The 15605-nt window shown below is 46.8% G+C and overlaps 1 protein-coding gene across 2 annotated transcripts in view; it reads left to right on the top strand.

The window, feature by feature from the left end:
- Trio (trio Rho guanine nucleotide exchange factor) overlaps nucleotides 1–14296 on the top strand; it is a 286543-nt gene extending 272247 nt beyond the window's left edge. The window contains exons 49-57 of one of the 2 annotated variants that reach the window (XM_041632132.1): nucleotides 513–760; nucleotides 1989–2127; nucleotides 2575–2602; nucleotides 2784–2946; nucleotides 3157–3278; nucleotides 7385–7463; nucleotides 9244–9444; nucleotides 11418–11556; nucleotides 11990–14296. In XM_041632132.1, the coding sequence (XP_041488066.1) occupies nucleotides 513–760; nucleotides 1989–2127; nucleotides 2575–2602; nucleotides 2784–2946; nucleotides 3157–3278; nucleotides 7385–7463; nucleotides 9244–9444; nucleotides 11418–11556; nucleotides 11990–12538 (1668 nt within the window). In that variant the 3' untranslated portion in view covers nucleotides 12539–14296. Of the gene's footprint in view, nucleotides 1–512; nucleotides 761–1988; nucleotides 2128–2574; nucleotides 2603–2783; nucleotides 2947–3156; nucleotides 3279–7384; nucleotides 7464–9243; nucleotides 9445–11417; nucleotides 11557–11989 lie in introns of those variants that run through there. The other variant, XM_041632133.1, reaches the window with a different exon arrangement.
- Nucleotides 14297–15605: the final 1309 nt, after the last annotated feature.

Raw genomic sequence — 15605 nt, 5'->3', positions numbered from 1 at the left:
GTGGATTGCTCTTTCAGATGGTCCACATTCTTTGGGGTGGGGACAGGGGGAAGCAAGGTTAGGCAGACAACACCTTTATCCTGGAATGCACTTTCCAGCGAATGTCTTGTTAGGAAGATCTGGAGACATCTCAGTTACGATCTGTCAGTCAGCCAAGCAGCTACTCTACAGCCTTCAAAGTTAATACTTGTTTGAATCTGAAACACCCAACACGTCGTCGGCAGGAGGACTGAGTGGCTCGTGCAGGACACAGTGAAGATCCAACTGCACCGGTCTCCCAGGGCATCAGCACTGAGGTGGATCTTTTGGAGTTGTTTCTTCATGGCTGACCAAGTTTGTTGCAAGGGAGGGCGTTAAACTGAAGAGCGCGTGAAGGAGGAGTCTGACGTCTCCCTGTCTGTCTGCCAAGCCCCTTGCGGGCTTGGTGCTATGGCGCACGGTCACCAGCAGCTGCTGCTGTAGGACCTCGTCTCAGTCCCTGCCCACCTTCTTCTCTCCCTCTTCCCCTCCAGAGTGAAAGCAGCAGCAGTAGCAACATCTCCACCATGCTGGTGACACACGAGTACACGGCAGTGAAGGAGGATGAGATAAACGTCTATCAAGGAGAGGTCGTTCAAATTCTGGCCAGTAACCAGCAGAACATGTTTCTGGTGTTCCGAGCCGCCACTGACCAGTGCCCCGCAGCCGAGGGCTGGATTCCGGGCTTTGTCCTGGGCCATACCAGTGCAGTTATCATGGAGAACCCCGACGGGACTCTCAAGTGAGTGCCAGCAGCCAGGCAGCCTAAACGTGGGCAGCGGAAGGGATAGGAGCCATCAGGGAGTGCTTGAAGGTCCTGAAGGGAAGAACTGGAAAAGCTGTTGATTCACGCAGGTTTAGCTGTTGATTCATGCAGGTTTAGCTGTTGATTCACCCAGGTTTGCCCCTTAAGTGAAGCGTGTGGCCCCCAGTGAAGGTGGGCTGTCCTTTACCTCACAGACCCTCTTTAATACATCTTTCATTCAGTGATCATTAATTTATATCCCTAAATAATCCCTGAAGGTCTTAGTGAAGGAGCAGGGCCTCTTGAGGAACACAAGGTCATCACTCACAGGCTGCAGGAGAAGATCTATGTGATGGCTTCGCCATCGGCCCTTTAATACTCACAGGCTGTTGAGCATTATATTAAAGACAACTGAGTCCATACTGGTCTTTGAAACTTTTTCTCTTCCTGGAGCCTCCCCGAAATGGGAGAGACTAGCCATGTCTTTCCCAGAGTAGACTAGTTCTGTCACTAGAAGAGGCAGTGCTGCCTGGCCACTCAGGTCCCTGCAAGACACTGGCACTAGAGGCCAGTACTTTAAGCCATCCCTGCTTCTCTACAACTGGCTTCCTTCCCCTCATCCTGTCTCCCTGAGAGGCAGAGAGAAGTGAGTGTGTTGTTCAGGATCCTACACTTTCTACGCCTTGACTTTAGAAGAAAGACGTGTGGGAGATGGAAGTCCCATGTTATAAGTCTTCAGCATGCATTTGTGAACCTCACGCTAGTTCCTTCAGGGAACAGACGCACTGGGGTAGGCCGTGAGTAGGCAGGTGAGGATGTAGACTTGCGAGGGACTGGCTCACATAGCTGTGGAGACAGGCAGGTCCAGATGGCCGGTGCCCATCAGGTTCCCTCCATAGTCCTTCAGCTGTCTGGATAAGGGAGGGCTTCAGCCATCCAGATGTTCTGCTGACCAAAAGTTCCTTCAAAGAAACACTGAGAACATTTGACTGTCTCAGCACAGTGTGACCCCATCAAGATGACACATAATTTAACTATTGCTTTTGAATTTTAATCTTTAAAATTTGCGTAAAAAACTGCTGGCTTTGTCACCTGCTTCCTGAGTAGGACCTCTGTTCCTAGAGACTCTCAGTTCCTCGGTGAAGCCTTTCTCTGAGGCTTCCATATGTCACCTGCTGACCATGGAGACGGAAGGATGTGAGCAGTGTGTTCTTCTCTTCCCTAGGAAGTCGACATCTTGGCACACAGCACTCCGTTTAAGGAAGAAGTCTGAGAAGAAAGATAAAGACGGCAAAAGGGACGGCAAGTTGGAGAACGGGTACAGGAAGCCACGCGAAGGGCTCAGTCACAAGGTATCTGTGAAGGTGCGTGTGAGAATCCAGGCCTAGTGCCACCTCCAGGAGGAGGGCGGGGAGGGCCGCGGCAGGCCCTAAGCTAGGGCTTGCTTGAGGATGCTCTCCCCTCCCCTGGGGGCAGCATTACATTGGCTCTCTGTGCATTCATTGGGAACTGTGTAGGCATGTGACTTAGCACTTGTGGTCTACGTGTGCCTTCCAAAAATGTAGTTAAGCCAGTCAGCCTTAGCCTGAATCCTGTACAATTGAAGTAGCATGTTTGTGAATGAAAAGATAATCAGCTAATTGATATGGCATGACACATTCAAGGGTATGTAAAAGCAATAGAAGGGGGTTGGTTCTGATTGGTTCCAAATTAGCCAAGCTCTTCCAGCAATAGCTGTAGCCCTGGAATCAGGTAGGCTACCTGGAAATAGTTTTGTTTTTATTAATGCTTATTTGTCTTTTCCGTTTCAGCTTCTCAACCCCAACTACATCTATGACGGTGAGTTCTGCTGTCTTTGCTCTGAGGGCTCACGGTTCTGTGGGGTCTCTGTCAAGGCATCGTGGCTCTGCACTGGGGTATTCTGTGGTGTTCTGGGTGTGCACTGGTGTGTGATACCACATGAGAGGTGTGGAGAGATGCTGAGGATGACCGGCATTGACCAAACTCCCTTACCTTGCAGTTCCCCCAGAATTCGTTATCCCATTGAGTGAGGTCACATGTGAGACAGGGGAGACCATTGTTTTTAGATGTCGTGTCTGTGGCCGCCCCAAGGCCTCCATCACCTGGAAGGGCCCTGAACACAACACTCTGAACAACGACGATCACTACAGCATCTCCTACAGGTGAGGGGTCACTCGAGCAGCGCACTGGCTAGGGGCGTGGTTGATCCCGTAACTTGGTAACTGAAAAGGTGCTGTTCTCTGAGTCATCTCTTTGTCACCTTGGGTGCGTAGTCTGTGGGAGAACATTTCATACTTGGGGAGGGAGGTAATGCTGGTACCTGAAGGTGCCGAGCCTTCCTGAAGCCTAGCGTATTCTCCCGTGTGCCACAGTGACATCGGGGAGGCCACTCTGAAGATCATGGGTGTGACCACAGAAGACGATGGCATCTACACGTGCATCGCTGTGAACGACATGGGTTCAGCCTCATCTTCGGCCAGTCTGAGGGTTCTAGGTAAGCCACCGGAGCAGAGCACCTCTGCCAGTGGTCTCCTAAGGTCTGTTGTATCTGCCACACTTGGTGTGGTATGAACAAAAGCTCACATGTGTGACTGTCCCAAAGAGGCTCAGCTAGCAGGCAAGGGAGACTCTAGGTGAAGGCGTGTATAAAGGTCTGTGACTGTGCCATTGTGCACTGGAGTCACTAGTGACTGGTCTGAGCTGGGATGCGGTGCTTTCGTGCCCTTAGTACTTATAAGCATGTCCTTTTATATCCAGTCTTCCTGCCGAGGTTAAGTTGGACCATGAAGCGTGTATGTGGACCCCAGTTCAGCCCTTCAGTGAGGTGGACTGTGACGGTTCAGTGATTTCCCTACATAGCTAGGAGAGTGTTCCCAGGGACCTGCTTGTTGGTGACCTTGGCACCTTCACAGCCCAGCGGATGCTGTGTTCTCTGCAGTTGGACAGAACCCTTCCTAACCCTGATGGACTGCTGTTGCAGTTGGCACGGGTAGGTGTGTTCAGAGCAGGACAGTGTATGGACTGGTTTCCAGCAGTGCCCACTGAGGCCAGCCCTGCTACACGGGGCAGCTACAGGTGTCCACCTGCCCTTAGTTGCTTTGAGTTTGGGAAAACGGCTTCCAATAGGGGAAATAAGAATCCCAACTAAATGATGGGTTGGATTCTAGAGTGTTCTGTGTGTAGACAGTAATTTTACCTAAGATTTTATCCCACGTTTTGACTTCATTAAATCATAGAAAGAGCGTGTTATCGTTCTGGAACTGTGACCTAAAAGAGAGCAAGATCTTGAAATTGAAAATAAAGAATCGTTGATTTTTCTCATTTAGAAAAATCATACAAATTATAGAGTTGGTTCTTAATAAGCTACTCTAACAGCTCAGAGTCACAGAGCTACTCATCCCTTGGAGATCTGAGCAGGAAATAACAGAAAAGAAAATGAGTGGCTATTCCTGTCACAAAATCTTCGAGGTCTTTAGAAAAATGCCATCTTGTCAGACAAGCCATTAGATTTTCTTACAGTTTCTAAACCTCACCCTGTGGGAAGCCGCTTGGTTTGCAGGCCTTGGTGGTCTGTGACTTTAATGTTTGCTAGTCAGTCCACACCAGTGAGCTGCCCTGTGTAGATGCTGTTCATCACTGTGTGTTCTCCAGAGTATTGCCCCAGTTCTTTCTGTTCTGCAGCCCCTGAGTCCCAGCCCCTGTGGACATGTTGACACCAAGCCAGGCACTGTGACTGGATCAGGGCAAGAGAATTCCTAGGGGAGCGATTCTTGCATCTTGAAGCTAAAGTGGTCAGTCCTGCCACCTCAGAAATGCATACAAGCCCCCACTGATGGAGCAAGTCAAGCAAGGGTCCCCTTCAGGAAAAAGGAGGACTGTGACCAGGATGAGCCAAGGGGCTTTGTGTCATTGTGAGGCCATTTCTTGAACTGCTTAGGGATCAAGGACTAGACATTTATGTTTCATGCTCTTCTGTATGTATACAATATTTTGAGGACATTTGTTTAGGGAATTTTTTGAATCCTTTTTAGTGAAAAATAAAGGAAAAATGTTTGCTTTTATGTGGGAAAAATACAATATTTTTTTAATTAAAAGTTTTTAATTTGGGGCATAAATACTATATTTACATCATTTCTTCCTCTCTCTACTCCAGCTTCTTCCATGCCCCCCACTCCCTCGCAAACTCATGACTTCTTCAATTATTATTGTTATATGCACATGCACACACCGCCTGCTATAACCATTTAGTGTTGCTCATATGTTTAGAGATGGCCGCTTGGGATTGGATAACCCATCGCCCTGGAGAACACTGAGTCTCCCTGAGTCCTTAATTGCCTGTAGCTCTTCATCTAGGGGTAGGCCCTTGGGAAGTACCCGCATGTACATTAGCACATCAACTCAGTGTTGTCATTGTGCAGACCTTGTTTAAGCAGCCTTATTGTTAGGATTTCAGAGGCAGATTCCCCGTGCCCCCCTCCCCTCCTCTGTGTTGGACTCTGTCTGGCTTGGGATTGTTCAGTCCTTATGCATGCTGTCAGTGTCTCAGTAAGTTCCTAAGCGCATCCACCCTGTTGTGCCTGGAAAATGTTATTTCCTGAAAAATGTCCACCCTCTCTGACTCTACAGTCTTTCCACCCCCTCTTCCACATAGATCCCTTTCCCTGAGCCGTGAGGGAGGAATGTGATAAAGGCATCCCCGTTAGGACCAAGTTAGGACCAGAGTCTCTGTCCTGTCCATTTGTGAGTCTGTACTACAAGACTACTGCAAGAAGCTTCTCTGATAAGCACTGAACGATGCACTCATCTGTAGATTTTGTGGTGTCGTTAGGACAGAAGAAAAGTTTAGAGAAGACATCTTGTTTCCTTGGGTGTATATAGTACCATATTCACTGTTAGCAAGTGACTTCCAACTGCATGTATGATAAAACTGTCCATGTCTGCAGCACATTTATAACTTACATACTCTAAAAGACTGTAAACATTAAGACAACATAGTGAACCCTCGACTTCTGTAGACTGTGAAAACAAGCTGTGAGTCTGGGTGACCAGGAGGGACTGACCATAAATCAGGCCTGTCAGGTTGGAGAGATGGCCCACGGGGTGAAAGCAATTCACTACCTAAGCATGGCGATCTGACTCCAGAGGCCTAGAACCTACATAAAAGCCAGGCACAGTGTCAGGAATGCCTGTGACCCCAGTGCTGTGATGGGCAGACACAAGAGGTTGACTGGAGTTTGTCAACCTAACTTCAGGCTCAGTGAGAGAATGTCTGTAGGGAATAGTCAGATACAAGACTCAAGTACAATTTTACACATTCTTAAATAAAAGCAAATTGATTCACTGACATTTAGGTTAATCTAATGTATCAACAGTATTTGATTCTAATGTGAAATCAATACCTATAAATTGTTCATGAGATATTTCCAATCTTCTATTCATGTTAAGTCCAGTGTCCTGTGTGTCTGTCTTACTGTGGCATGAAAGGTGCTACCTCTCAGAGATGCTAGCTGGTCATGTGTGCTGGCCATATTGGACAGTAGAGGTTTGTGATTTCTTTTTTTTTTTTTTTTACGCATGGGAGGGTCAGTAGAATTTTAATTTCCTCATCTGTGCTTAAAACAGAAGTTACAAAAATGATAAAAGTTGGGAGTTTGTCTTCTCTTATCCTAATGATGTGAAAAGAGGAGAGGTTGAATGAAGGTTTAATGTTGATCTGTTTTATTTTAATACTCTAAAATATTTCAGCTCTGATAAATTTGATTTTCATCACAATCTCTGACACTTGTTCAAATGCTAGTATAAAAATATTTATTATTGTTACGATGATGATGATGATGATGATGATAACGGTATGTGATCTTTGTGGATGGTGTAGCCAGCACACGTCAAAGGAAACTTTTGTGGACCTTTTTTTTTTTTTTTTTTTTTTACCTTTATATGGATTCTGGGAATCAAACTCAGATGTTCAGGCTTCCATTCCAAGTACTGTACCAGTTGAATCATTTCATCAGTCGTGATTCTTAATTTTTACTCTGGTGAAATATGATGGAAAAGTTTATGCAGATTGAATGTTGTTTCACCTCTTTCAAAACAAACGTACAGATATGATTTTAATGAAAAGAATGAATTTACCATGAAAGTAAAATCTTAAAATTGACCGTTTGTTTCTTCGTATGGTTGTTTTTCACAAAGTTGAATAAAGTTTATGCCATACGAAATTGGCTCATTGGCCCTGATCGTAACTCGCCTTTATAAACATTTCCTCATTCCTTTTTGTTAACCAGGTGTGTTCCTTCTTTACTTCTACCTATCTTTATATTCTGACAGAAAATATATTACTTTTTAACTAAAAGAAAGCATTATATATGTATACATAGATGCATACAATGACTATTAGTGAAAAAATTTGGTTTGTGATTTCTTATCCAGAAGCTCTGCTTTGGGTATACTCAGGAGCTGAGCATGGTGGCTCACACCTGTAGTGCTGGCTCTAGGGAATCGGAGGCAAGATAACCACCAGCTTACGGCTGCTGACAGCAGCAGCACTGTTTTTAAAAGAAAAAACAAATGTACTCAGGAGAAATGGTGTTCTTCTCGCAGGTCCAGGAAGTGATGGGATCATGGTGACCTGGAAGGATAACTTTGACTCCTTCTACAGTGAAGTGGCCGAACTTGGCAGGTATGATGTGAAGCCCAAAACCCCTTCCACAAAAGATCGCTCGTTATCCAAGACCCATAAGCAGAGAATGTTGCCATGGATAGGAGTGACTGTCTTGTGTGTGGGGTTAGTGGCTCTGTGTTTGCCAGTACCTGACAGAAAGGGTCTCTTCTAGCTCATGTTCTCAGCGGGTTTCAGTCTGTCCTGACAGGAAAGACGGCATGACAGAGCTGTAACCTCCTCCTGCTAGACTCCCTCCTCATGGTTCCATAACCTCCCCAGAAGGGTCCCACGGGGTAAAAAGCGTTGAGAACATGACCCTGTGGAGGCAGTGGCAGGTTGACGGGCTTTAGATGTTAAGCACTGGTTGGATCCCAGAATGAAGGCCTAACGCCATGGACTATCCACTGATGGAACAAGCGCTTTCCCACTGGGCATCTAGAAGAGCACTAGCTGGGTGCTGTCCTTGGAAGAGTTCAGAGAAGAGGTGCACATTTGCTTTGTAGATTCCTTCTCTCAGAATGCCAGTTGAGAAAGGCTGACTATGCACTCTTGGCTCGATTGTTCGTGGAGATTTGAAGGGGTTACCCTGTGATCTGATGGAGTATCAGGCTCCTCTTGACGAACAAAGAAGTTTCGACATAAAGAGGCTACTTCTCTCCAGCTGAGGCTGCCAAGGCCACACTGGCTCAGCAATGCCACAGACAGTCAGTCCCCTTCTAAATTCTGGCTGCCTTCTGAACTACACAGCACCCGCCCGCCTGTAGTCATTGTGTCCCCAGGCAGGAGAGGAGCAGAGAAGACTACTGAGTCAAGTTGGGAGAGCTTTCCCATGCAGGTGTCAGCAGCCTTCTACATTCTGTTGGCCACTCTGGGTCTCATGGCTCCTGTGGTATATATCCATTTACATATCACTGACCAGAAAGTCTCACCCACCCATCCCCCGTCTTAACAGTAATGATGTGCCAGCCCTCACAACACTGCAGAGTGACTGCAGGCATTTTGTTCATCTTTCCCGGGCTCACCCTGTCGGCACACCCACACCTCGCTCAAGTCTCAGTCCGGAAATGGATGCAGGACTTTTTCTTACACGGACTCTCACCCTGTGCTTCCTCACATGGCGGTGGAGCATTCCAGAACAGAAGCAGAGTTTGCCAAGCTCAGAAATCAGCAACTGTACTCTTTCTGTATTCTACAGTTAGGGCAGCCACCCACTGACCGTCCACTTCCTGTGGGAGGAGTGTCAGATGTAACTTACCCCATAGCCTGCCCTGCCTCTGCCACACATTCATCCATTTCCCTGGGTGAGCACAGTGTGCTGACCCTGAGAGCAAAGTCATCTTAACCACACAGCATCGAGGTGCCGCTTGGGCTCTGGGTGTGCACTGGGACGCAGTAACAGAGACCTGACCCTCAGTTGAAGGGACAACTTGCCTACACTGCAAGTAAGCTTAAGCCAAGAGGACAAAAAGACCCTTCCCTCAAGAGTGGGGAGGACATTATTTGGCTACTATGGGCACTTACGTTAGCCTTCGAATGGTGATGTTGTCCAGGAGGACAAAGGTAGAAGCTACATGGTGAGGCCAAGGCTCCTGTGAGCTGTCCCAGTCACATAGTCAGTGGTCAGGAAGCCCCGGGCCTGCTCAGTCCCAGCATGAGGAGGGAGGAATGGCAGCCACGTAGCTGACTCAACAGCACGTTCCTTCCCCACAGAGCCCAGCAAAGTAAGGTCTGCCGTAGGTGTCAAGTCACCATCTCACAGCCGTGTCCCTATGTCCTTTCTCCCTGACCAATCTTACAGGGGCAGATTTGCTGTGGTTAAGAAATGCGACCAGAAGGGAACCAAACGAGCAGTGGCCGCGAAGTTCGTGAACAAGAAGTTGATGAAGCGTGACCAGGTCACCCATGAGCTTAGCATCCTGCAGAACCTCCAGCACCCCCTCCTCGTGGGTCTTCTTGACACCTTCGAGACCCCTACCAGTTATATCCTGGTTTTGGAAATGTGCGTACCCCAATCCTCATCCTTACCTCAGCTCCCGACACTTTTGCTGTTTGTTCTCTGAGAAAACAGACTCTGGTTTTAGGATTCATAGCAATCTACAAAGATTTGTTATCAGAGGCTGCCATGTTAGAGCCTCTACTCATGGCCAAATCATTTGAGTGCTGGGAATTGGACCTGGGTCCACTGCAGGAATAATCAGTGCTCTTGACTGCTGAGCCATCTCTCCAGACACCTCCTCCTTGGTGGCCTAGCCACTGGAGAGCTGTCATGAGCTAAAATGATGCACTGTGTGTGGAAAACCAAGCCCAGTGCTGGCCTGGAAGCCCCCATGCCCGGGAGGCTCTCTGGTAATCTTGATGGCCAGTAGCTCCTCCCTGCCTTCCACAGGGATTCTGAACAGGAAAAATCACACAGGTCTTCGTCAGAATTTCTACAGCCTTCGTCTGAAGCTGCAGCTCTTTCAGCTCTAGCTTTGCTTGGGTGGGGTGAGGATGTTGAAGGGAATGTGTTTCTTTTTTAGTACAAAGCTGTACCCGGGGCCTCACATGTGCCTGGCAAGGAGTGGATCACTCACCTATACCCCCAGCTCTCTGACTCTTAGTTCTTTTACTGGAAAGTTACATGTTATACTACTTGGCTACTTTTCTATTGCCATGACAAAGGGAATTTATGCCAAAAAAAAAAAAAGCAAAAAGCATTTAATTTGGGGGTTCACCATTCCATAGGGTTAGAGTCCATGACCATCATGACTAGAAGCATGGCAGCAGGCGGGCATATTGCTAAAGCAGTAGCTGAGAGCTAACATGAAATTCACAAGCACAAGGAAGAGAAAGCAAGCTAAAGCCCACCCTCAGTGACACACCTCCAACAGGGCCACATCTCCTAATTCTTCCCAAAAGGTTCCACCTCCTGGAGACCAAGCATTCAAAGGTATGAGCGTATGGAAGGCATTGTCATGTAACCAGCACAGTGCAGCCTCGTCAGACGTTAACAGAGTTGATTACCCTAAGAATGCCATGATTCCCCACTAATGACCACTCCTTGATAGACAGGTGGTTGGTCTCCTCTAGACTTACATTTTGAAAGCAGCCAGCATTCAGACCAGCCTCCATCCAATAGTGGCTGTTCACGAGCCAAGGAACCTCAGGAAGGTTTTCTGCCTTCTCTGCCTCTGTCTTTTCCTCTAAAGTCGGGCAGTGGAGCCCCCTTCTCGGGTATTTGATGGAGGTGGGTGTTGTATCTTATCTGTTGCTTTCATTGGTTAAGTAATAAGAAAACTGCTTAGCCCTCTGATAGGGTAGAATTTAGATAGGCAGAGTAAACAGAACAGAATGCTGGGAGAAAGAAGCTGAGTCAGTCAGTCGCCATGATTCTCCTGCTCCAGACAGACGCAGGTTAATATCTTTCCTGGTAAGCCAACTCGTGGTGCTACACAAAATATTAGAAATGAGTTAGATCAATATGTAAGAGCTAGCCAATAAGAGGCTGAAACTAATGGGCCAAGCAGTGTTTAAAAGAATATAGTTTCCGTGTAATTATTTCTGGACATAAGCTAGCCATGCAGGCAGCCGGGTGCAGGGAACATAGCCTGCCGCTCCTCACTACAGATATTGAAGGTTGAGTGAGTAGATGCTGCCAAACTTTTGATGGAGAACTTTGTATCATTAAACATAGTTCAGATTAGGGTAACTTTGACTAAGCATGCATATAGCATGTAGCTTTTTATCATCCCATCTTCACGTGTAAGAGAGCCTATGCCCAGGGAGGTGAGTGACCCCAGCCTTCTTGCAGCAGCAGTTTACATCCAAATGTCTACTGTGCATAGGTACTGCCCAGCTTTGCCATAGCAACACCCAGCAAGGCTGCATCCCTGACTGGATCTTTTTTTTCCCTGTACCATGCCATCTGGTGGGTTCATTTCTCCCTCAAATGGTCTGAGTTGAAAGGTGACAAGTGTCCTCCTTCCCCTGCAGGGCTGACCAGGGTCGCCTCCTGGATTGCGTGGTACGATGGGGAAGCCTCACCGAAGGGAAGGTCAGAGGGCACCTGGGGGAAGTTCTGGAAGCTGTCCGATACCTTCACAACTGCAGGATAGCGCACCTGGACCTAAAGGTTGGCAGGCCGGGGGCTGGGCAAGGGCAGGTTCACCCGGCCAGATGGGCCATGCGAGATGCAAGAACCCCTCTTCCTGCCTGAATCTGGAGGCATACAGGAAGAGGCTGGCAGCGGAGCAGATTCCTTGTCTTTCCCAGAGTTGCCTTCAGTCTGGGAGGGCCTAGTACTGAAGCATGTTAGGTCAGGAGACATTTAAGAAGTTCCTGTCAGTGCTGCCAAGTTGGCACAGAATCTACCCAGTTGAGGGTGCCTGGGGGAGAAGACAGTACCCTGCAGCTGAGAGCTGCACCCAGCAGAGCAGAGCAGCCTCGAGAGCTTCCTCGGATGGCACTCGCCTAGCTCCCACCTTGCCATAGGATCCTGAACAGTGGTCAGACTGAGCATGAGCTAGGGATGTCTGCCAATGACAGTGTCTCCTCCTCTGTTTCAGCCTGAGAATATTTTGGTGGATGAGAGTCTGGCCAAGCCAACCATTAAACTGACTGACTTTGGAGATGCTGTCCAGCTCAACACCACCTACTATATCCACCAGTTGCTGGGGAACCCTGAGTTTGCAGCCCCAGAAATCATTCTTGGGAACCCTGTCTCCCTGACCTCGGACACATGGAGTGTTGGAGTGCTCACCTATGTGCTGCTCAGCGGCGTATCCCCCTTCCTGGATGACAGCGTGGAAGAGACCTGCCTGAACATTTGCCGGCTGGACTTCAGCTTCCCGGAGGACTACTTTAAAGGAGTTAGCCAGAAGGCCAAGGAGTTCGTGTGCTTCCTCCTGCAGGAGGACCCGGCCAAGCGTCCCTCGGCTGCACTGGCCCTGCAGGAGCAGTGGCTACAGGCAGGAAATGGCAGCGGCAAAGGCACGGGCGTCCTCGACACGTCCAGACTGACCTCCTTCATTGAGCGGCGCAAACACCAGAATGATGTTCGACCTATTCGTAGCATTAAAAACTTCTTACAGAGCAGGCTTCTGCCTAGAGTTTGACCTATCTTGAAGTTCTTTCTCATTCTCTTTCACCTGCCAATCAGCTGTTAATTTGAATTTTGAAGAGGAAACCAAACCAAACTAAATGACCGGCTGCCTGCTGTTCATCGTGTGAGATTGCATTCCAAGTGAGCTGTGCCCAGCAGCACTTGGGCTCAGAGCTGCAAGCTGCGCTGGGGTGGAGGACCTTCAGTTACCCTCTGCAAAGGCAGAGATCGCATCGCTGTATCACAGTATTTTATTCAGGTTTCTGCAAAAAAATAAAAAGATACTTTTTTAAATGAACATGGATAGAATTTTGCAAATTTAGCATTTTCAAGATTGATTCAAGGAAATCCATGCCTATGTTCAAACCACTGGTGTTACACAAAACAAAGATACTGTGTATTTCTGGGAAAGACTCGCCAGGTGGCAGCCACTCTCATGGCCCCAGCCAGCGCTTGGCATCCACCTGGCACTGAGCTTTGCCAGGCACCTCTGCGTGCGTCTTGCCAAGCACCAGACTTGGCTTCTGAAACGTACGTTCAACCTCAGTCTTTTGCATAAAACAGAATGAATGGTTTTGCTCTGATGAAACGTAGGCCTTACTTGTACATAAGATTCTCCCTGCCTTCCGTCTGTCATTTCCCCCACCCCGCCCCTCCCACCCACCGCCTGGGCCTTCCTGGGGGGGATCTGAGGGGGTCTGCCCATCCAATGAAGACTTTGGGCTAAGTCCAGCCCCACTGCCCCCCTCCCCAACCCCATCCCAAGCCGTCAATCAGATTGTTGACCGGTATACAGTCAGATGAAAATACTGTAAATGCACTCATTGGGTTGGTTTTTTTTTTTTTTTTGGTTTTATTTCATATCATGTGCAATGTTGTGGCTTTAACATTTTCTGCAACTATTTATGAAGACTTCTGTTGTACCTGTAATAAATATATAGAAAAAGCACATACTTCGCAAGTGAGCTTTATGGTTGTGTGTGTTGGGGGTGGGTCGTAGCCCTGTGCCATCAGTTCAAGGACACTCTTCATGAAATTTGTCAGCTTTGAGGACTGTAAAAAGTGATTTCATACTCTGAATATAAAACTGGATAATAGGGTAATGTTTTAAATTTTATTATGCTATTATTCAGAATGCCAAAGTATTATTTTTTTTCCCAAAATCAGTCTGAACATTTACTACTTTTTAGACTTTTTGACATTCAACTTTCTGTATAGTAATTGGCTGGATTTTCAGCTTTTGGTGAGAAAGCCAGTGAAGTACTGGCCGCCCCGAGGCTGGTACCCGCGCCCGAGTCACTGTGGCAGAGCTGGCGCTGGCCTGGGAAGTCCTTCAACACAAGAAGTTGGGTTTCTGGCACGCTTGAATTTTTTCTGGATATCTTTTTATCTTCATTGTGTGAAATACACTAAAAAAAGAGACCAGCTTGCTTCCCAAGCCAGCCAGACATCTGGGTCTTGAGCCATAAACTGGCATAATTAAGCTTTGCAGTTTCCAATGTATTTTATTTATTCCTTTGTTGGGGTTTTTGTTTATTTCTTGTAAAATTGTACAGAAACTTTTTAAGAGAAATTGGATTCAGAAACTGGATATGTAACCTCATAGCTTATTTGTGTACTGTTTCTTTCATTATTTCAGTTAATATTTTTACATTATTTTTTGCATGTATATTTCTTTGTACAGAGACCTTACATGTTTACACATTATGATGTGATGTAAATATTTTATTTTGCCATCAGTTATTTTAAAAAATTAAACATATTTGCCTGATTTTGGTGTTAGGCTTTTTATTGAAATTAATCACTACTGCTTAATCAGAGAGGTCCCTGAGAGAGATGTGGGGGGGAGTGCCCTTGCGGGGCAGATTATCGTGGACTGAGGATGAGCATGTCGGGGCTTTCGATGCAGTCAGACACAGACACAGACACGCTGCCTGTGTGTCACCAGCATATACTGGCTGTCATTTGAAACAGGGCCCTAGCTCATGCCAATGCACCCTCGTTTTCCCAGTACCCTGATTTCCTGATGAAGGGAGTTGTTTCATTCTTGCCTATTCCCCCTTTGCTGGCAGCAGGTCCCCTTTTCTGTCGCCGATATGACCTCTTGGTTCTTTTTGTGTTTTCTTATGAGATGGCGACTTGTGCTCATGTGATGCCTGAGAGACACAAGGGTGAGAGACCCTTGAGAAGACTGGTTTGCCATGCTGTCGAGATAGTTTTCCCTTCTCTGGGATATCTAGATGCTTGCCAGTCTTCACCTTACAGATTATAAATCTTTTAAACCTGCAGGTGCTCTTTTATCTGCGGTGCGGTGGGCAGAATCACAGGATTTTGGCAGAATCCATTATGATACCCTCTTGTCGCAAGTGTTCATTTAAAAGGCATGAGGTCATCTTCAAACACTGGAAGGAAAGGTGCAACTTGGGTGAGCATATATTTGAAACCTCATAGCAGAGATGGAAATAACTTTTGAAGCCAATAAAATTCTTCCCACGTTTATCTATATAAATAGACGTATGGTTTATAGTATATAAATACTAAGTTTATATTATATGTAATATACACTAAGCTATTTAGCAGTTATGTATTTACATATGAAATCTTTACACAAAATACTATTCCCCCAGAAAACAATCCCTCCCAGCAGATCTCTGAGTTCCCTCTCCCGTAGATAAATTCGCCCTGAAATTTCATAGTTTTCAAAAATAAAGTTTTTTAAATTATTATTATTTTTTTTTTTTTGGTTTTAGGTCATTCTGACTGTGTGCAGTGATGTTATGCACCCTTACTTCGGTGGTAATGTCTTGAATGCTAACACACTTTTGCCTCATATTGCCTCATGATATGGTCCCCTCCTGTTACCCTTTGATGGCCACGTCTGTCCTGGCAAGCTACATCAGCTCATGGGGTTCTCATTAATAAGGTGAGAGGTGTACCTATTCCTCTCTGAGAGGTTTGGGTCCCCCCCACCCAGGAAAGGCAGGGCTACAAAGAGAATTACGTCAATGCTTCATTAAGTGTTGAGTAGAATTTTCCAGCAAGTTCACATGGGCCTAGAGAATTGTGTGTGTGGTTTTCAA

Source organism: Microtus oregoni, unplaced genomic scaffold, assembly GCF_018167655.1.
Source record: "Microtus oregoni isolate MIOR12 unplaced genomic scaffold, Mior012 000040F_ref0000088, whole genome shotgun sequence".
In the NCBI taxonomy this organism is placed as follows: Eukaryota; Metazoa; Chordata; class Mammalia; order Rodentia; family Cricetidae; genus Microtus; species Microtus oregoni.
This window is presented reverse-complemented; position numbering and strand designations above follow the sequence as displayed.